This window comes from Gorilla gorilla, chromosome 4, assembly GCF_029281585.2.
Source record: "Gorilla gorilla gorilla isolate KB3781 chromosome 4, NHGRI_mGorGor1-v2.1_pri, whole genome shotgun sequence".
Classification (NCBI taxonomy): Eukaryota; Metazoa; Chordata; class Mammalia; order Primates; family Hominidae; genus Gorilla; species Gorilla gorilla.
The window spans coordinates 114,401,688-114,424,831 of NC_073228.2; the positions used below are offsets into that span (position 1 = coordinate 114,401,688).

General features: G+C 36.3%; 1 protein-coding gene across 7 annotated transcripts in view; it reads right to left on the bottom strand.

Annotated features, from left to right (window-relative positions):
• The window catches only part of TMEM232 (transmembrane protein 232), a 324,485-nt gene that overhangs the window by 169,967 nt on the left and 131,374 nt on the right, over positions 1 to 23,144 (bottom strand). For all 7 annotated transcript variants that reach the window (XM_055387542.2, XM_055387541.2, XM_063706702.1 and 4 more), the window contains 2 exons: positions 19,185 to 19,308; positions 18,130 to 18,379 (listed from right to left, as the gene is read on the bottom strand). In XM_055387542.2, coding sequence (XP_055243517.2) covers positions 18,130 to 18,379; positions 19,185 to 19,308 — 374 coding nt within the window. The remainder of the gene's footprint in view (positions 1 to 18,129; positions 18,380 to 19,184; positions 19,309 to 23,144) is intronic.

Below are 23,144 nucleotides of genomic sequence, written 5' to 3' on the forward strand. Positions count from 1 at the left end.
AATAAAAACTTGGATGACATAAAAGAGCAACACAATTTCAGTGGGAAAATCGCAAGTTATAAAAAGAGAAATTAATAATAAAGCAGTATTAGACAAATGTAACTAAAATCATTCAGTATCCAAAAAGTGACAATTCATCCATTTTAAATAGGGACAGAAGTTATCAATTATTTTAGCAGATCAACATAATGAGGCATTATATATGTATGTGTGTGTGTATCTATGCAGACACATATATACATATACACCCATAGACACACACACACAATAAATTCAGGTTAACACAAAAACAGCACAAAATACACCAGGTGAATATTAAAATAAAACATTTTACAGGTGTCTCACTAAGCTTATAAAATAAACTGTTAGACTTCATGAATCTCCAGCATATGATATTTGCTATGTTATCAAACAAGATGGTAAACTCCAAATGTGTAAATACTGTGGCTGTTCAAATTGTTAGTACCGTGACTATTAAAACTTGCAGACATTAAAACATATAACTAAGTTATGTTAGTTTGTTGTGCACAAACCTGACATTTTCTCTGTTAAAGGAAAGTCATTACTACATTTAGTTGCCAACCCACCAGCCATACCCTACTCTTTCCTTGAAAATAGAAGCCACTTTTGTACCCAGATCCTAGGAAATAATTCTTATGGGTCATCTTTTATTATGATGATGGTTTCATGGGTACATGTATATATATATATGTGTGTGTGTGTGTGTGTGTGTGTGTGTGTGTCAAACTTGTCAGGCTGTACAGTTTAAATATGCACATTGTATTGTCTGTCAATTATACCTCAATAAAATTATTTTAGGAATCTAAAAAATAGATACATTTGGTTAACTTCTGTATATGTATATAATATGATCAGTGATATTATACTTTGAGATGTGTCAGCACACAGAACAGTGAATGATTAAGATTGTCTCAATTCTATTGCTAACATATTTATATATATATATTTTAAGAGTAAAATATTTTCCATGTATAAAAACCACAACCTTATTACTGAATACTTTCTTGAATAACCTTCACCAAGGTAAGAGATATATGAAAGATATAATAGAATATCATTAAAAGATTCATTTGGTTCTAAGATTCCAATTAACTCTCATTTACTTTCTAAAAAGAAATTATTGCTCTGTGCTAATGATTTTTCTAAGTTAAAATGAATCAAAATGAAACATACAAAGCTATTTCACAACTGTGACATATATTTCATTCACTACTGTCATTGGAGAACCGGCTTAGAAAATCATTCTCAACAAACAAATGAAAGGAAGAATGCCATATTTTACTTTTTCCATTTTGAGACAACACTGAATGGAAAAGCACTTGGGTCCTATGCACATGTCTTCACATCATATTATATTATTGGAATAAATTATTGTAAATCCAGGCAAAGATGACAACACAACAAACTCCCAGCAAACTTAAGAAGTTAATTATAAGCCATATTCAAAATATGTTTTTCATGTACTACAAAAAATTACCACAAGAACTTGGCAGTAAGCAAAGAGATGAGAGATGACAGCAGGGTGGAGAGGTGGTGAGGGAAACCAATGCAATTATCTTCACATACTGGAAGGACTAGAGCGCGAGCAAATGAATCGATTTATTTTGGTTGCCTCCAGGGCACAAAATTTAAGCCCAGGTTTGGAAAATATGGAAAGAAAAATTTCATTGTAGTATAAGGACAGATCTTTCAGAGTCCAAAAGTGGAAAGACCTGCTTTGGGAGACTGGGAGTCCTACCTCTCTGTTGACTTTTAAGCAGACTTTGTTCACTGTTTGCAAACATCTGGAAGAGATTTGTGCATTACATGAGTGCTGTATGATTGAGAAGACTTAGTACTCTGAGATATTTTGGGGTCTATCATTCATTATCTATTTCTAAATAGTTCACCCTCTTATACAAGACACACTAACTCAGTGTCTGTTAGTTTCCCACAGAAGACATCATTTCCAAGTTTTATTATTACAACACAGACTCCAGATAATTCAGGCTTTTAAAAAAATCTATCATTTTTTCACTGTGAAACCAAAGTAGGAACATAGGAAGACGGCATTTCAAATTTGAAAGATAGAACACAAAGCTGTGCTTCCCTGTTAGTAAAGATATATATTATAAGTCATCAAAAATAAATACTAACAGTCTGGATGCATACAGGTCTGTAACAGGAATTAAGAAAAATATTTTCCTCTGTAATGAGAACATTTTACTATCATGTTTAACAGCTAAATGTATAGGCTAGGTTTTCTCAATCTATAACGTGGGAAGCGTTTTAATGACACGGACCCCTGGACCCCACCTTTTAAAAAGTCTGAGGCAAAGTTCTAGAAAACGCCCAGGAACTTACGTTAAAAATATGGACCACACATGATATAGGGTCTGTGGCAAATAATGCTATAGGATAATGACTGTTTGAGAGAATTTCTCAATGTCACCTTTTGCACATTCTTCAACATGCAGATGGACGTTTGTTAAAATTTCAATGAATGGACCATCTAGTCTAGTTAGTTCAGTATAGGGAGGCAGTTATTAGTATGGACTCCAAAATGAGAATGCCTTCATTCAGTCTCAAATGCACCATTTATTAATTATACTTCTTTGGACAAATAAACTTTTATTGCCTCAGTTTTCTCGCTCGAAAATGGGGATAATATGAGTATCTGTGTCATAATCTTGTTGTAATGATTAATGAGTTAAATGATGCATGTCAAGTGCCTAGAAAAATGCCTGGAACATTCAAAGAGCTCAATAAATACATAAAATAAAGTTAATTATTAATATCCTTTATGACCCATAAGGGCAAAATGTTTTTCAAAATCAGAATCTCAACAGGTATCAAGCAAAAATTCTGTATGTTTAAATAAATTAATTTTCTTCACATTCCCTCACAGTTTTCCAGCTCAAAATAATCTCTTCTTTGAGACTATGCTGAAAAAATTTGTATTTCAAATAAGGGCTTATTTAGGCACTTGAACATATTCAAACTTTCCTGTAGCTTAACTCCATTAAGACATGTGTAGGATGGTTCTCCATAAAAGGAATAATAAAAGTCAGACTCTTTGAATTTCAACCAAATGTTAAATGCATAAGAAATATTTGTAAGCATATAAAAAATTTTCTACTCAATAAAAAACCACCACTCAGCACTTCAGTTACTAGCCAGAGACCCCAACTTGAATTAATAGCCATTTGACTCTGTGAAAAGCTTGTCTCACACAAACCTCAGAGTGGAAAATGGACATGTTAAGTAGCCTTCTTGTCCTCTAGATTCTTCAAGTTCTACTCCTGTATCAGATAAACAGGGGTCCCCAAACCTACCAGTCCGTGTCGTGTTAGGAACTGGGCCATACAATAGGAGATGAATGGCCAGTGAGTGAACATTATCACCTGAACTCCACCTCCTGTCAGATCAGTGGTATTACATTCTCATAGGAACACGAACCCTATTGTGAACAGTGCATGAGTGGGATCTAAGTTGCTGCTCCTTATGAAAATTTAACTAATGCCTGATGATCTGAGATGAAGCAGTTGCATCAAAACCATCCCCCACCCCACTCCACTCCACCGTCAGGGGAAAAACTGCCTTCCAGGAAACTGGTCTCTGGTGCCAAAAAAGTTGGGGACCACTGAGATAAGATCAAAGGAAAACATCTTCATATTATCTTCATGGGGGTTGTATTCATCTGTTTTCACACTGCTATAAAGAACTTCCCTGAGACTGAGTAATTTATAAATAAAAGAGGTTTTAATTGACTTACAGTTCCACATGGCTAGGGAAGCCTCAGGAAACTTATAATCATGGTGGAAGGGGAAGCAAGCACCTTCTTCACAAGGCAGCAGGAGAGAGAAGAGCAAAGAAGAAACTTCCAAACACATACAAAACCGTCAGATCTCATGAGAACTCACTCACTATCACGAGAACAGCATGAGGGAAACCGTCCTCATGATCTAGTCACCTCCCTCCCTAGACACATGGAGATTATAGGTCTCTCCCTCAACATGTGGGGATTACAATCGGAGGAGATTTGGGTGGGAACACAGAGCTAAACCGTATCAGGAGTCATTATTTTAATTTCTTAGAATAATGCCTTCACAAAACCATGATTGAAATCGTTTCTTTGTAATAAAGGCTTTATGTAAAAATGGTCCATAAGAACATTATTTGAGGCCAAGTGTGGTGTCTCACGCCTATAATCTCAGTACTCTGGGAGGCCCAAGTGAGTGGATCACTTACCGCCAGGAGTTTGAGACCAGCCTGGGCAACATGGCAAAACCTGGTCTCTACTAAAAATACAAAAATTAGTCAAGCATGGTGGCACACACCTGTAATCCCAGCTACTTGGGAGGCTGTGGAATGAGAATTGCCTGATACTATTTTAAATGATTTTCAGTGTCATATGTACCTTATACATAAATAAAGTAAGATTCCTCCAGATATATAATGTATATAGGAATAAGCATTACAAAAAGAAATACTTCCTCACCTATAGTTTCTCACTATAATAATATTAAACTACATTAACCACCATAACATCTATTAACCTTTACTGGGCCTTTACCATGCACTAGGTAATATGCCAAGCGTCTGTATGTTTCCATAGTTTTTTCTCACCCAAAGTCCTATCCCATGGACAGTATTCTTATCATAATTATTAGGTAATGAAAATAAGTTTTAGAAAAATTAAATGCTTTGATCTAGGATTCTGATATTCAAGTGACAAAATTAAAATACGGTATGAGTTCATTTGACTCCAGACCTGGGTTTTTTTCACTCTAAACAAAAGACTTACTAATGTTAAAGGTATTATTATGAGAAAAAATAATTTTCAATTAAATAAAGCAGAAGCTCCAGATTATTTGTATCACTTTTCAGAAAGACAGATCCTTATCTCCCAATAAGTATTTTGAAAAAGCCCACACAGATGATACTACCTTTGGAACCCTCCATTTTCTGCGGTCCTGTGGAACTGGGCTTTATTACCAATGATCATGCATGCAGGACACCCAGAAAAAATCATTTTCTTTATGTGGAAAAATTACTCAGTAATGCTACAAAGGATCATGTTACAATGGACCACATCAGTACAGTTTTCAATTCCTATCACTTGACTGGTGAGATACTTGACAATGTATTAGTCAAGTAATGGCTTTTCTTGGTAGTGACTTATATAAAAGCCAAAAATCCAGTAGAAACATGAAGTGGAGATCAAAAGTTTACGTCTAGAGGTGTTATATTCTCTGGTTATGACAGAGATGAAGAAAATTGCCGAATATATCCTTGGGACATCTTTACCTAAATTTTCAACATGTTATCAACTTATTTCAATCATTTCTCACAAGAAACCACAAAGCTTTGGTAAGAATTGAGCATTTCAAAATAGAATCATCAGTGAGACAAATGCCACTAGTACTATTTATGGCTTCTACAAGAAGTTAGATGTCATAGAAAAATGTACTGACTTTTGACTATGAAGAGGCACTTTTCATATGTCTATCCTCTTTAATGCAGATCAAACCTTTAAAAGCATTCAACATTACAACATCTATTTGTCCACCGTGTTGAGAAAACATTGATAAAATATGGGTTATTCATTTCATTTCTTAGTTCAAGTGCGAACATAAGAAAGACATCAGTGAAAGCAAAGAAAATGAAAACAAAAACAAAAACAAAAAACAAACAAAAAAAGCTATCCATTTCCTCTAAACCACTTGTGAATGTACAAAGGGCAATTTCTTCAATAATCTAGTCTGTTAGGGATTACCTTCCGCCTCTCTATCACGGTGCCATTTTAAAGATTGAAATGCTGATAGCATGTGACCTGTAGAGATAGCTCTTTGATTCGTAACATTGTCTGGCTGTTGACACAATGGTATTCAGAATCTCCTAGTTTATTCAATGACAAATAATTATACAAAAGTAGTACCAACTTTGATGAAACTGTTGCTCACCATACAAGTATCTAGGTGGCTAGCTCATCTAGGGACACAGGTGACAAAAATCAGAATTGATTGTTCTTGGATGTCATACCAAACAGAAACAAGCGTGTTTATTCAAATTTATAAAGATGAGAAAACAATGACCAAGAATGACTATATTCTTAGCAAGTGTGAGCTCACATAGTTGTCCATAATGTATGGCACTGCTCAGAAGGAAGAAAGCTCACATAATACCAAAAAGATTCTCAGTAGGTCTGCTTTGATGCCATTATAGGTAAAAAGAACAATATTTGAGCTAGGAAGATTTTGGATGTGTTTTCCAGAAAACTGGGAATTATTAAGCTGTAGATGATTAGCAGAAAGACAAAATGTCTTCCAAGAATTCGCCCAAATTCTAGGCCATCAAAATAAAGTCTTCAGGAAAAGATTTAAAAACTTCAAAATAAAAGATTAACAATGAGTAAATGAATTCAATAAAATTATGAACTTCCTGGGGGAAAATATCAGATTTTCTTTATCCATTCATCTGTTGACAGACACTTGTAAAAAATTATGAGACTCTGTCTTCTGCAACCACATATATGGAACTAGAGGTCATTATGTTAAATGAAATAAGCCAGGCACAGTAGGACAACCTGCATATTCTTGCTTATTTGTGGGAGCTAAAAATTAAAATAATTGAACTCATGGAGATAAGAGAGTAGAATGATGGTTACGAGAGGCTTGAAAGGGCAATAGGGTGATGAGGAGGAAATAGGGGTTGTCAATGGGTACAAAAAATGGAAAGAATGAATAAGTTCTGGTATTTGATGGCACGACAGAGTGCCTATAGTCAATAATAATTTATTGTACTTTTACAAATAACTAAAGGGTACAATTGGATTGTTTGTAACACAAAAGTTAAATGCTTGAGGTATTCAATACCCCATTTACCCTGACGTAATTATTACACATTGAATGCCTGTATCAAAATATCCCACATACCTGATAAATATATACACCTACTATGTATACTCAAAAGTTGACATTTTAAAACTTTTAAAAAATCACACTGTCGGGGGGAGTCTGGCAAGATGGCCGAACAGGAATAGCTCTGGTCTGCAGCTCCCAGTGAAACCAACGCAGAAGGTGGGTGATTTCTACATTTCTAACTGAAGTACCCAGTTCATCTCATTGGGACTGGTTAGACAGTGGGTGCAGCCCACAGAGGGCAAGCAGAATCATGGTGGGGCATTGCCTCACCCGGGAAGAGCAATGGGCCGGGGAACTACCTTCCCTAGCCAGGAGAAGCCCTGAGGGACTGTACCATGAGAAACTGTGCTATCCAGCCCAGATACTACACTTTTCCCATGGTTTTTGCAACCCACAGACCAGGAGATTCCCTCCTGTGCCTATACCACCAGGGCCCCAGGTTTCAGGCACAAAACTAGGTGGCTCTTTGGGCAGACACTGAGCTAGCTGCAGGAGTTTTTTTTCGTACCCCAGTGGTGCCTGGAACCCCAGCAAGACAGAACCGTTCACTAACCTGGAAAGGGGGCTGAAACCAGGGAGCCAAGTGGTCTTGTTCAGCAGGTCCCACCTTTATGGAGCCCAGCAAGCCAATAACTACTGTCTTGAAATTCTTGCTGCCAGCACAGCAGTTTGAAGGCAGCCTGGGAGGATCGAGCTTCATGCGGGAAGGGCCTTCCGTCATTACTGCAGCTCCAGTAGGCAGTTTTCCCCTCACAGTCTTAAGGAAGCCAAACTCACTGCAGCACGGCAAAGCAGCTGTGGCCAGACTGCCTCTCTAGATTCCTCCTCACTGGGCAGGGAATCTCCGAAAGAAAGGCAGCCTCCCCAGTCAGGGGCTTGTAGATAAAACTCCCATCTCCTTGGGACAGAGCACCTGGGGGAAAGGGTAGCTATTGGCGCAGCTTCAGCAGACTTAAACTTTCCTGCTGCCAGCTTTGAACAGAGCAGCGGATCTCTCAGCACAGTGCTCAAGCTCTGCTAAAGGGCAAACTGCCCCCTCAAATGGGTCGCTGACCCCTGTGCCTCCTGACTGGGAGATGCCTCCCAGCAGGGGTCAACAGACACCTCACACAGGAGAGCTCCGGCTGGCATCAGGCAGGTACCCCTCTGGGATGAAGCTACCAGAGGAAGGAAGAGGCAGCAATCTTTGCCATACTGCAGCTTCTGCTGGTGATACCCAGGCATACAGGGTCTGGAGTGGACCTCCAGCAAACTCCAGCAGACCTGCAGAAGAGGGGCCTGACTGTTAGAAGGAAAACTAGAAACAAAAAGCAATAACATCAATATCAACTAAAAGGACACCCACTCAAAAACACTATCCAAAAGGCATCAGCATCAAAGATCAAAGGTAGATAAATTCACAAAGATGAGGGAAAACCAGTGCAAAAATGCTGAAAATTCTAAAAACCAGAATGCCTTTTCTCCTCCAAATGATCGCAACTCCTTTCCAACAAGGGCACAAAACTGTATGAAGAAAGAGTTTGATGAGTTGACAGAAGTAGGCTTCAAAAGGTGGGTAATAACAAACTCCTCTGAGCTAAAGGAGCATGTTCTAACCCAATACAAGGAAACTAAGAACTTTGATAAAAGGTTACAGGAACTGCTAACTAGAATATCCAGTTTAGAAAAGAACATAAATGACCTGATGGAGCCAAAAAACACAGCATGAGAACTTTGTGAAGCATACACAAGTATCAATAGCTGAATTGATCAAGTGGAAGAAAAGATATCAGAGATTGAAGATCAACTTAATGAAACAAAGCATAAAGACAAAATCAGAGAAAAAAGAATGAAAAGGAATGAACAAAACCTCCAAGAGATATGGGACCATGTGGAAAGACCAAACCTACAACTGACTGGTGTACCTGAAAGTGATGGGGAGAATGGAACCAAGTTGGAAAACACAGTTCAGGATATTATCCGGAAGAACTTCCCCAACCTAGTAAGACAGGCCAACATGCAAATTCAGGAAATACAGAGAACACCACTAAGATACTCCTCGAGAAGAGCAACCCCAAGACACATAATTGTCTGATTCTCCAAGGATGAAATGAAGGAAAAATTGTTAAGGGCAACCAGAGAGAAAGATCAGGTTACCTACGAAGGGAAGCCCATCAGACTAACAGCAGATGTCTCAGCAGAAACCCTACAAGCCAGAAGAGAGTGGGGGCCAATATTCAACATTCTTAAAGAAAAGATAAGAATCAAATAGACGCAATAAAAAATGATAAAGGGGATATCACCACCGATCCCACAGAAATACAAACTACCATCAGAGAATACTACAAACACCTCTATGCAAATAAACTAGAAAATCTAGAAGAAATGGATAAATTCCTCGACACATACACTCTCCCAAGACTAAACCAGGAAGAAGTTGAATCCCTCAATAGACCAATAACAGGCTCTGAAAGTGTGGCAATAATCAATAGCTTACCAGCCAAAAAGAGTCCAGGATCAGATGGATTCACAGCCGAATTCTACCAGAGGTGCAAAGAGGAACTGGTACCATTCCTTCTGAAACTATTCCAATCAACAGAAAAAGAGGGAATCCTCCCTAACTCATTTTGAGGCCAGCATCATCCTGATACCAAAGCTAGGCAGAGACACCACAAATAAAGAGAATTTTAGACCAATATCCTTGATGAACATTGATGCAAAAATACTCAGTAAAATACTGGCAAACCGAATCCAGCAGCACATCAAAAAGCTTATCCACCATGATCAAGTGGGCTTCATCCCTGGGATGCAAGGCTGGTTCAATATATGCTAATCAATAAATGTAATCCAGCATATAAACAGAGCCAAAGACAAAAACCACATGATTATCTCAATAGATGCAGAAAAAGCCTTTGACAAAATTCAACAACCCTTCATGCTAAAAACTCTCAATAAATTAGGTATTGATGGGACGTATTTCAAAATAATAAGAGCTATCTATGACAAACCCACAGCCAATATCATACTGAATGGGCAAAAACTGGAAGCATTCCCTTTGAAAACTGGCACAAGATAGGGATGACCTCTCTTACCCCTCCTATTAAACATAGTGTTGGAAGTTCTGGCCAGGGCAATTAGGCAGGAGAAGGAAATAAAGGGTATTCAATTAGGAAAAGAGGAAGTCAAACTGTCCCTGTTTGCAGACGACATGATTGTATATCTAGAAAACCCCATTGTCTCAGCCCAAAATCTCCTTAAGCTGATAAGCAACTTCAGCAGTCTCAGGACACAAAATCAATGTGCAAAAATCACAAGCATTCTTATACACCAATAACAGATGAACAGAGCCAAATCATGAGTGAACTCCCATTCACAATTGCTTCAAAGCGAATAAAATACTTAGGAATCCAACTTACAAGTGACGTGAAGGACCTCTTCAAGGAGAACTACAAACCACTGCTCAATGAAATAAAAGAGGATACAAACAAATGGAAGGACATTCCATGCTCATGGGTAGGAAGAATCAATATTGTGAAAATGGCCATACTGCCCAAGGTAATTTATAGATTCAGTGCCATCCCCATCAAGCTACCAGTGACTTTCTTCACAGAATTGGATAAAACTACTTTAAAGTTCATATGGAACCAAAAAAGAGCCCACATCGCCAAGTCAATCCTAAGCCAAAAGAACAAAGCTGGAGGCATCACGCTACCTGACTTCAAACTATACTACAAGGCTACAGTAACCAAAACAGCATGGTACTGGTACCAAAACAGAGATATAGATCACTGGAACAGAACAGAGCCCTCAGAAATAACACCACATATCTACAACTATCTGATCTTTGACAAACCTGAGAAAAACAAGCAATGGGGAAAGGATTCCCTATTTAATAAATGGTGCTGGGAAAACTGGCTAGCCATATGTAGAAAGCTGAAACTGGATCCCTTCCTTACACCTTACACAAAAATTAATTCAAGATGGATTAAAGACTTAAATGTTAGACCTAAAACCATAAAAACCCTAGAAGAAAACCTAGGCATTACCAATCAGGACATAGGCATGGGCAAGGACTTCATGTCTAAAACACCAAAAGCAATGGCAACAGAAGCCAAAATTGACAAATGGGATCTAATTAAACTAAAGAGCTTCTGCACAGCAAAAGAAACTACCATCAGAGCGAGCAGGCAACCTACAAAATGGGAGAAAATTTTTGCAAACTACTCATCTGACAAAGGGCTAATATCCACAATCTACAATGAACTCAAATTTACAAGAAAAAAACAAACAACCCCATCAAAAAGTGGGCAAAGGATATGAATAGACATTTCTCAAAAGAAGACATCTATGCAGCCAAAAGACACATGAAAAAATGCTCATCATCACTGGCCATCAGAGAAATGCAAATCAAAACCACAATGAGATACCATCTCACACCAGTTAGAATGGCAATCATTAAAAAGTCAGGAAACAACAGGTGCTGGAGAGGCTGTGAAGAAATAGGAACGCTTTTACACTGTTGGTGGGACTGTAAACTAGTTCAACCATTGTGGAAGTCAGTGTGGCGATTCCTCAGGGATCTAGAACTAGAAATACCATTTGACCCAGCCATCCAATTACTGGATATATACCCAAAGGACTATAAATCATGCTGCTATAAAGACATATGCACACGTATGTTTATTGCGGCACTATTCACAATGGCAAAGACTTAGAACCAAGCCAAATGTCCAACAATGATAGATTGGATTAAGAAAATGTGGCACATATACACCATGGAATACTGTGCAGCCATAAAAAATGAGGAGTTCATGTCCTCTGTAGGGACATGGATGAAATTGGAAATTATCATTCTCAGTAAACTATCACAAGGACAAAAAACCAAACACCGCATGTTCTAACTCATAGATGGGAATTGAACAATAAGAACACACGGACAGAGGAAGAGGAACATCACACTCTGGGGACTGTTGTGGGGTGGGGGGAGGGGGGAGGGATAGCATTAGGAGATATACCTAATGCTAAATGACGAGTTAATGGGTGCGGCACACCAGCATGGCACATGTATACATATGTAACTAACCTGTACATTGTGCACATGTACCCTAAAACTTAAAGTATAATAATAATAAAAAAAAAGAAAAGAATTTTCAACCCAGAATTTCATATCAAGCCAAACTCATTTGCTTCATAAGTGAAGGAGAAATAAAATCCTTTAGAGACAAGGAAATGCTAAAGTATTTTGTCACCACCAGGCCTGCCTTACAAGAGCTCCTGAAAGAGGCACTAAATATGGAAAGGAAAGACCAGTACCAGCCCCTGCAAAAACATGCCAAAATATAAAGACCAATGACACTATGAAGAAACTGCATCAACTACTGTGCAAAATAACCAGCTAGCATCATGAAGACAGGATCAAATTCACACATAACAATATTAACCTTAAATGTTAATAGGCTAAATGTCCCAATTAAAAGACACCGACTAGAAAACTGGATAAAGAGTCAAGATCCATCAGTGTGCTGTATTCACGAGACCCATCTCACATGCAAAGACACACATAGGCTCAAAATAAAGGAATGGAGGAATATTTACCAAGCAAATGGAAAGCAAAAATGCAGGGGTTGCAATCCTAGTCTCTGATGAAACAGACTTTAAGCCAACAAAGATAAAAAAAGACAAAGAATGGCATTACATAATGGTAAAGGGATCCATGCAACAAGAAGAGCTATCTTAAACATATATGCACCCAATACAGGAGCCCTCAGATTCATAAAGCAAGTTCTTAGACACCTACAAAGAGATATAGACTCCCACACAATAATAGTGGGAGACTTTAATACCCCACTGTCAATATTAGACAGATCAATGAGACAGGAAATTAACAAGGATATTCAGGAATTGAACTCAGCTCTGGACCAAGTGGACCTAATAGACATCTACAAAACTCTCCACCACAAATCAACAGAATATACACTCTTCTCAGCACCACATCACACCTATTCTAAAATTGACCACATAATTGGAAGTAAAACGCTCTTCAGCAAATGAAAAGAACAGAAATCATAACAGTCTCTCAGACCACAGTGCAATCAAACTAGAACTCAGGATTAAGAAACTCACTGAAAACCACAAAACTACATGAAAACTCAACAACCTGCTCCTGGATGACTACTGTGTAAATGATGAAATTAAGGCAGAAACAAATAAGTTCTTTGAAACCAGTGACAACAAAGGAACAACGTACCAGAATCTCTGGGACACAGCTAAAGCACTTTTAAAAGGGAAATTTATAGTACTAAATGCCCACATCAGAAAGCGGGGAAGATCTAAAATCGACACCCTAACATCACAGTTAACAGAAGTAGAGAAGCAAGAACAAACAAATTCAAAAGCGAGCAGAAGGCAAGAAATAACTAAAATCAGAGCAGAACTGAAGGAGATAGAGACACAAAAAGTCCTTCAAAAAAATCAATGAATCCAGGAGCTGGTTTTTGGAAAAGAATAACAAAATAGATAGAATGCTAGCCAGACTATTAAAGAAGAAAAGAGAGAAGAATCAAATACATGCAATAAAAAATGATAAAGGGGACATCACCACTGATCCCACAGAAATACAAACTACCATCAGAGAATACTATAAACACCTTTATGCAAATAAACTAGAAAACCTAGAAGAAATGGATAAATTCCTGGACCCACACTCCCTCCCAAGACTAAATCAGGAAGAAGTTGGATATCTGAAGGGACAAATAACAAGTTCTGAAATTGAGGCAGTAATAGCCTACCAACCAAAAAAAAAGACCAGAACCAGATGGAATCACAGCCGAATTCTACCAGAGGTACAAAGAGGAGCTGGTACCATTCCTTCTGAAACTATTCCAAACAATAGAAAAATGGGGACTCCTCCCTAACACATTTTATGAGGCCAGCATCATCCTGATAGCAAAACCTGGCAGAGACACAACAAAAAAAGGTTTCAGGCCAATATCCCTGATGAACACCGATGTGAAAATCCTCAGTAAAACACTAGCAAACCAAAGCAGGCAGCACATAAAAAGCTTATCCACCACGATCAAGTCAGCTTCATCCCTCAGATGCAAGGCTGGTTCAACATATGCAAATCAATAAACATAATCCATCATATGAACAGAACCAATGACAAAAGCCACATGATTATCTCAATAGATGCAGAAAAGGCCTTTGATAAAATTCAACACCCCTTAATGCTAAAAGCACTCAATAAACTGGGTATTGATGAACATATCTCAAAACAATAAGAGCCATCAGTAACAAACTCATAGCCAATATCATACTGAATAGGCAAAAGCTAGAAGTATTTCCTTCGACAACTGGCACCAGACAAAGATGCCCTCTTTCACCACTCCTATTCAACATAGTATTGGAAGTTCTGACCAGGGAAATCAGGCAAGAGAAAGAAATGAAGGGCATTCAAATAGGAATAGAGGAAGTCAACTTCTCTCTGTTTGCAGATGACATGATTGCATATTTAGAAAACCCCACTGGCTCAGCCCAAAAACTCCTCAAGCTGACAAACAACTTCAGCAAAATCTCAGAATATAAAATTAATTTGCAAAAATCACAAGCATTCCTATACACCAGTGATAGAGAGCCCAAATCATGAATGTGCTCCCATTCACAACTGCTACAAAGAAAATAAAATACTTAGGAATCAAACTTGAAAAGGATGTGAAGGACCTCTTCAAGGAGAACTACAAACCACTGCTCAAGGAAATAAGAGAGGACACAAACAAATGGAAAAACATTCCATGCTCATGGATACGAAGAATCAATATCGTAAAAATGGCAATACTGCCCAAATTAATTTATAGATTCAATACTATTCCCATCAAGCTACCACTGACTTTCCTCACAGAACTATAAAAAACATTAAATTTCATATGGAATGAAAAAAGAGTTTGTATAGCCAAGAAAATCCTAAGCAAAGAGAACAAAGCTGGAGGCATCACGCTACCTGACTTCAAACTATACTACAAGGCTATAGTAACCACAACAGCATGGTACTGGTACCAAAACAGATATATAAACCAGTGGAACAGAACAGAGGCTTCAGAAATAACACAACACACTTACAATCATCTGATCTTCGACAAACCTGACAAAAACAAGCAATGGGGAAAGGATTTCCTATTTAATAAATGGTGCTGGGAAAACTGGCTAGCCATATGCAGAAAAGTGAACCTGGACCCCTTCCTTACACCTTATACAAAAATTAACTCAAGATGCGTTAAAGACTTAAATGGAAGATCTAAAACCACAAAAACCCTAGAAGAAAACCTAAGCAATACCATTCAGGACACAGGCATGGGCAAAGACTTCATGACTAAAACACCGAAAGCAATGGCAACAAAAGCCAAAATTGACAAAGGGGTCTAATTAAACTAAAGAGCTTCTGCACGGCAAAAGAAACTATCATCAGGGTGAACAGGCAACCGACAGAATGGAAGAAAATTTTTTCAATCTATCTTTCTGACAAAGGTCTAATATCCAGAATCTACAAGGAACTTGAACAAATTTACAAGAAAAAAAAACCCATCAACAAGTGGGCAAAGGATATGAACAGACACTATTTAAAAGAAAACATTTATGTGGCCAAAACAAGCATATGAAAAAAAGCTCATCATCACTGGTCATAAGAGAAGTATAAATCAAAACCACAATGAGATAGTATCTCATACCACTTAGAATGGCGATCATTAAAATGTCAGGAAACAACAGATGCTGGAGAGGATCTGGAGAAATAGGAACGCTTTTACACTGTTGGTGGGAGTGTAAATTAGTTCAACCATTGTGGAAGACAGTGTGGAGATTCCTCAAGGATCTAGAACCAGAAATACCATTTGACCCAGCAATTACATTACTGGGTATATACCCAAAGGATTATAAATCATTCTACTATAAACACATGCACACGTATGTTTATTGCAGCACTATTCACAATAGCGAAGAGTTGGAACCAACCCAAATGCCCATCAATAATTGACTGGATAAAGAAAATGTGGCACATATACACCATGGGATACTATAAAGCCATAATAAGGAATGAGTTCATGTCCTTTGTGGGGACATGGATGAAGCTGGAAACCATCATTCTTAGCAAACTCACACAGGAACAGAAAACCAAACATCGCATGTTCTCACTCATAAGTGGGAGTTGAACAATGGGAACCCATGGACACAGGGAGGGGAATATCACACACCCGGGCCTGTCAGGGGTTGGGGGCAAGGGAAGGGAGAGCATTAGGACAAATACCTAATGCATGAGGGGCTTAAATCGAAGAAGATGGGTTTTAAAACCACCACGGCACATGTATACCTATGTAACAAGCCTGCAAGTTCTACACATGTATCCCAGAACTTAAAGTATAATAATACTTAAATTTAAAAATATCAGACTGTTGAGGAGGAAAAAAATGTGAGTTTTGTGAGTATCCACAGAAACGTGCAATCCCATCATCATAAGATTATGCCAGAGTACAGGGGGTCATGACCAAAGGGAGGCCAAGAGGTTTCTGGGAGTAAAGATTCTTCCCATGGAGGGCCTTTTCTGGACCTACCACTAGAAGTCAGGAAAAACTAACCTACATAGCCAGACAAGAATTGAAGGCCAAAATTGTAGCTGAGTCTGTTTAGTGGTGGTTTAAAAATCATGTATTGAGCTGCTGTGTAGGAAAATTTCTGACATTCTGAATAACTAAAATTGTGAACAGCAAAAGAAATGAATACCTTCATTTATCTTCACTTAATAAGATAAACATGGAAGAAATACAATTTTTGTACTTAAGAATAAAGATCTGTTTAAAATTGGCACCAATAAAAAAATAAAAGCTTGAAAAGCGGGAAAAGGTCACACTAATTACACTCAGAAGCTGGGTTTCAATCTATTGATTAAGCCAAAAATATACTGAAGGCAATTTAAAAATAGTGAGCAAGTTTTTGAGAATGAAATGTGTATCTATTTCTAAAGTCTTACTATTTAAAATTATATTCAATCATAATTTCCCCCAAATCAGTGAATTATGGTTTTGGCTAAAGACAATATCTTACTTCTTTAAATCCTTCCAAAATCTTGCATTATATCTGAAATTTAATAATTTATTTAATTACATTATAAATCCACTATCATAATTGCTTACCTATTATGTATTATTATGCTAGATGCTGGGTTACTAGAAATATAATTCAGACATGATTCTTCAGTATCAATTATCTCAGCATTTAATGGAAGTGAGAATCACATACACAATAGACTATAATAATATATAAATTGCAATTATTTTTCACAATAAATCTGTAAAGTTTTATTCAACCACAAAAGACGACTTCGAGTTAACATTGTCCCCATAGTACTCTTGGAAAAATCAAAATATTTTATTCTATTATCTCCCATAAATACAGTAGCAAAATGACCTCTAGTCCTGAGACATAAGACAGCCACTATTTGATGGACTATAAGATGTCAGGTGTGAATATTGTACTAGAATATTTGAGTGAAGTAATTGTAGAGAAATCCTCTGGGCAGGAAAGGAACAAGAGGGAAACAGTAAATGCCTAGAGAAAATGGAGGAAAGAAGATAAATCCTATGGGGAACAAAATAAAAATAAAGAGGAAATAAACTTCATATACACCACCCAGGTTTGCCTAAATCCATCTTTTGTTTTCAAGGAATATAATTTGAATCATCAGTCAACTGAATCTAACTTTTATTTCAGTTGTTTTAAAATTATTGATAAAAATTTTCTGGCTGGGCGCAGTGGTTCACGAATGTAATCCCAGCACTTTGGAAGGCAAACGTGGTGGATCACTTGAGGTCAGGAGTTTGAGACCAGCCTGGCCAACATGGCAAAACCCCAGCTCTACTAAAAATACAAAACTTAGCCAGGCATGGTGGCCAGTGCCTGTAGTCCCAGCTACTCAGGAGGCTGAGGCAAGAGAAAGGCTTGAAGCAGAAGAGGAGGTTACAGTGAGCAGGGATCACGCCACTGCACTGCAGCCTGGGTGACAGAGTGACACCTGGCCTCAAAAAAAAAAAAAAAATCATGTTATATTCTTCCAAAATTTGTAAAATTTAAAATTATTTGCTATTTCTAAATATTAACTTTGTGTAGAATGCTTATTACTATTATGTAGACAGTGACACTTAAAAATATTACTCATCAAAGTAAAAAACAATCTACTTACAATTCTCTGACATTTTTGAAGAGAAATATTCCAAAAGACTTAAAATACTTGTTTCCTTTAATTCTGGAGGTACTGATTTGTCCAAGTATAAAATATTTTTTTGTGAACTTTTACAGTGACAGAAACCAATTAAAGCAGTTTTTCGCAAATCAGAAGTGGCTGCATACAAGCAGATTTCTGCAAGAATTACTGTATATATGTAGACTACATTCCAGGCCCAGGAAAAATCATCTACCTTGCAACTTTCTTCCTGAAATAAGAAAATAGATATTTGATCATCAAAGTATGTCTTTGCATATCAATAACTACACAGTGTACTTATAATAATTGTTAAAAGACCATAATAAAGTAATATTTCTAAATGTGCTCATTAAAAAATGGGTTTACCATGAGTAGACTGCATAAAATACAGTTCAAAGAATAAAAAATATAGATAGCTAATAATTATATATAGAACAACTTTGCAATTTACTTAGCAGTCAATGGAATGTAAATTAATTCAATGAGATACTATTTTCCATATCATATTCAAAAGGAACCTTTTGATATACAACTCCATTGTAGTGTGTGACACTTTCATTTATTGTTCATAGGAATCCAAGAAAGTTATTAATATATCTTATGGAGAATAATTTGGACATCTGTCCCAAAAACTTTGAAAGAAACTTCACAGTCTTTCACTTGGTAATTTAATTTTATTAGCCTACTGTAAAGAAACAGAAGTGTTGATAGAGATTTTATGTATGAGAATAACAATTCAACATTACTTATAATTAACTGTGAACAATTAGAAACAAATTTAATAACCAACAATACAGAAATGTTTCAATAAGTGATCTTACCCCAACCAAAATATAAATTTTAATATTATGTAATGAAAATGAAAAATGTTTATGATAAATGGTAACTGTGAATTTGCTTTTATATTTAATTAAATTTATTATTATAAAGTTATGCATATTATATGCGCTAATATGATATACAATTTAAATAGTGGCAAAAATAAAATCTGTTTCTCTTCGGTTCTCTTTTCACATATAAATTAGCAATGTTACCTGATTTTGAACAGACATAATGCTTGAAACAAAATCTCTCACTACGTCCATTAAAGCTTTCAAGCAGGCCATGTTTAATTTGGCAGCCTCCCCAAGGACCAGTAAAGACAGTACTGAATCCAACCTGAAAATTTTATGGACGAAAGGATAAAGATTGTAATGGAAAATAATAATAATAAACGTTTAATGTGAAAAAATGAAATAGGTCAGAGGAAATGCATGTCTGCATTACCAGATACATTTATTTTCAATAAAGATTAGTATTGCTTCTCATTATGGTGAAAATCTGCAAAGAAGAGACACATTTTGGTAATATGTTTGAGTTCAGAGTAGTGCTCTGACGAATCTGAGTAATAAATATCACATATAATCACATTTCTTCATAGATCCTGAACAACAAGCAGTCAGGGGCTCTGGTTCTAGAGTACCCCCAAAAACTCACAATAGGTTTTAATGTTTAACCTCTTGCAACTGATTCCACAAGGTGAATTTCAAGAGAGTGTTTTCTTCTCAAAACACATCAATTTTTTAAAAACGGCCTTCTTCTAAGATACTCCAAAGATTCAACACTCTTTGATTTTGGAAAAAGTAAAATTTCTCAAAATAAAATTTATATTTCACACGAATGAAAGACTAGTTTTTTTTAATATTATAAAAACTGGGAAATCACACAAGAATTTGTTAGTTATAAATGTACATATATTTTGAAGGTTTTGAAAATTACATATTTGTGATAATTTTACTAAATGAAAAATAGTTTGAAAGAGAACTAATAAGAGAACAAATTAAAAATTACTTTGGTCATAGCTGTTTATTGCCTTGATTTGTAGACCATTAATAAATTTAAAAGTTAGCATATTTTACAAGATTATTCGAATTTCACAACTGTGATATTTCAGGCCCATAAGTTCAAGGTCATCATCATTTTCTAAATCAAACCATTCTTATTATGAAAATTAAAGACAATTCTTCATATTAAATAGGGCTTTACAGAGGTCAATGTGCTTTCACATAAATTATTTCATTTGATTTGAAAAACAATTTTTGACACATTTAAGATTTTTCAAGACCTTTTTTCGTACTAGAAAACTGAGACATAAATAGGTCAGAGGGACTTGTCCAAGTTCCCTTTTTAAGCTAGATTAGTTGTAACCCAAGTTTTCTCCCACCAAGAAGTATTTTCTGTCTTGCAGTTCTGCTTTTCTAAACCATTACATAAATGTCAATATTTAACCTTAGTGTGGCAGGTGCTGCCTATTGCCTACCTAATACTATTTGTCTCCTTTTCTAATGGAACATGAATTTTGTTCAAAATGGCAATATGCTCAATTAAGTTAGCCCCCTCAAGATGGAATTCTCTGTATCTTGATTGGAGTAGTGATTACATGAATGTATACATTTGCCCAAGGTCATAGACCTGTGTACATTAATGTATGAAGTTCATTGTATCTAATTTATATTTCAGTAAGTTTGATTTAAAATTGACTGCCTAGACTCCCTTGAAGCTTGGAATAGCCATACAGTGCAGATTTGGCTAATGAGCTAGAAAAGGAAGCATATTATGAAGACTTCCAGGTAAGCTATTATTTTTCTGGTTAAGAAAAAATTTTAAAATTAAATAACAGGTGTTATTGTTCTCCTTTGCGCATCCTCTTCCTCCTGCTTGTAATGCATATATTCCATGATACCATAAGGCACAGCAGCCTTCTTTCAACAAGGAGGATAAAAATCACCTGCTATACATGACAGAAAAGGAAGCTAGAAGAAGCTTGGACCTTGAAGATTTCCTTAAGTACTCACATCAGCACTGCACTACTTGTCATGTGCAATAAAGAAAGCTGTTTGGTTATGCAATTGTAGTCAGGAATCTGCCAAATAAGACAAAATCCTAATTGATGCACTTAACATGATGCTTATGAACATGAACTTTAGAGTCGGAAACATCAAGATGAAATCTTAGCTCTGCCACTAATTAGGCATATGTTATAGGGCAATTTATGTACCCTACCTCAGTCTTAATTTACTTGTCTATAAAGAAAATACAGCAAAACTCACTTTTTAGAGATTATTGTGAGATTTGAATGAAATACTCTATGTAAAATGACAAGGTTCAGAATGCTAAATTGAATTCCAAACATACTATTTCTTTGACATAAAAAAGATATGAGTTTGATAACGTCTTCATTAAAGTCATAGAGTGACTGGAAGGAGAAGTCTATCCAGATGACCACCAAGATGGAGAATAAGTCATTCCCCAGACTACTTATCATTTATACTTCATATTACGGTCAATTAAAAGAGAGGATACTCATAGAGTTCGTAAAACTTCTTTTCCCCTGAATATATTTCATAATCAGAAGGTTTTGATTCTTCTTTTCTCTTTCAAGTCTGGAAAATTGTAGCTAACCTAGGATAGTCTCATTGAACTATGGATTGAAAAAGATCCATCAGTGTTAGCCACCTATGGTAGAGAAATGCTTCACCAGCAACACACTATTTTCAATTAATGCTGCTGATCACAAAATTGTCTGTGAATGAAAATGCTTTCGTCAAAAACAGAAACATCAATACTTATAAACTGGAGTTTGTCGAAAACAAAAGTAAAATTGAAAATCAATGCACATAGAAAGGAATTCAAATTGGATTAGGCTAGAAATTTTCATACAGCACTAGCTTCTTCGTGAACTCATTATAATTCAGAAAGTCTCAAGTATCAGCATATTGACTTGGTTTTACATTGCCATGAAATTAAAGTTGTACAAAATAATATGTAACTATTATAGATTTGCTCTAATTTTGTAAATAAAGAAACTGAGCCAGAGTTTTACTGGCTTGTCTAAAATAACGATATATACATACACACATGCACACATTTATAGAAGTTAGGAACATCAGCATTTAAAAGTTTTCCTAGGTTCTTCTTACTCCTTTATATGCATTTCCTCAATTAGTGGATTTTAATTTTTAAATGGAATTAAAATGTCTCTAAGTAGCAACCCTTGCCAACTTATTTCAACATTGCAACAAATATTCCAGAAAGCATTGACAATGTCAAAAATCCACACGATCCCGAAAACAGAAAGACACATCACTAATAATAGCAACTTAAAGGGAATTTCCATAAACCATAAAGTTGATAAAGCTGAAAGCAATAAGGAGCACCCACATGCCACTTCTTGAAACACAGCAGCCTTGTTTTCCCAAAAAAAAGTAAAAGAAAAAACTTTTTTAAAAAATAATAATCTCTACTGTTTACCCTATTTTGCATAGAATCAGAGAAAGTGCAGCCAATCCTTTATCTTAAGGTACTGATTTTTTTTTAAGTAGTGAGAGTATTATTTGAGTTCATTCTCATCTCTCTATATTTATTCAGAGATGATAACATCCTGGTAATGAAAAGGGTGGTATACAGTGTCTATAGGCATGTGGGATGGGAGAAGGCGGGAAGAGGTATGATAAAATTGGAATACAGAAGTGCATTTTTTCCTCACAGGTAAACTATCCAAGAGTAAGGAGAACACAGGAAGCTGCCTGATAATTTTACACATTGAGTGTTGTAATTTTTACCAACTTTGTTATGAATGCTGTGAACACAAACCTCTTATTTAAAAATATCGTTTTTATATATTTCTCCTGGTTCTAGAATAAGTAACAGGAAAATGAAGAAGAGGGACCTATATAAGACTGAGGAAAATAGATTACAGCAAAGGCTAAAGAGAGTATCAGTCTCAATATTCAGAGAGGGTCATAATTCTGAAAATGATTTCTTATAGGAACCAGAAGTTATTTTTACAAGACATTTATGCATCTTTAATAAAGCCCAGGAATAATAAACCACAAAGAAAAGCCTTGATGCTGAGATGAAAGGTAGTAGAGTAAGGTAGGAGATTGCAAAGAAGTTAAAATGTAAAAATATAATTAAAATCCATAGTTGAGGAAGTTAACTACAGAAATAACAGA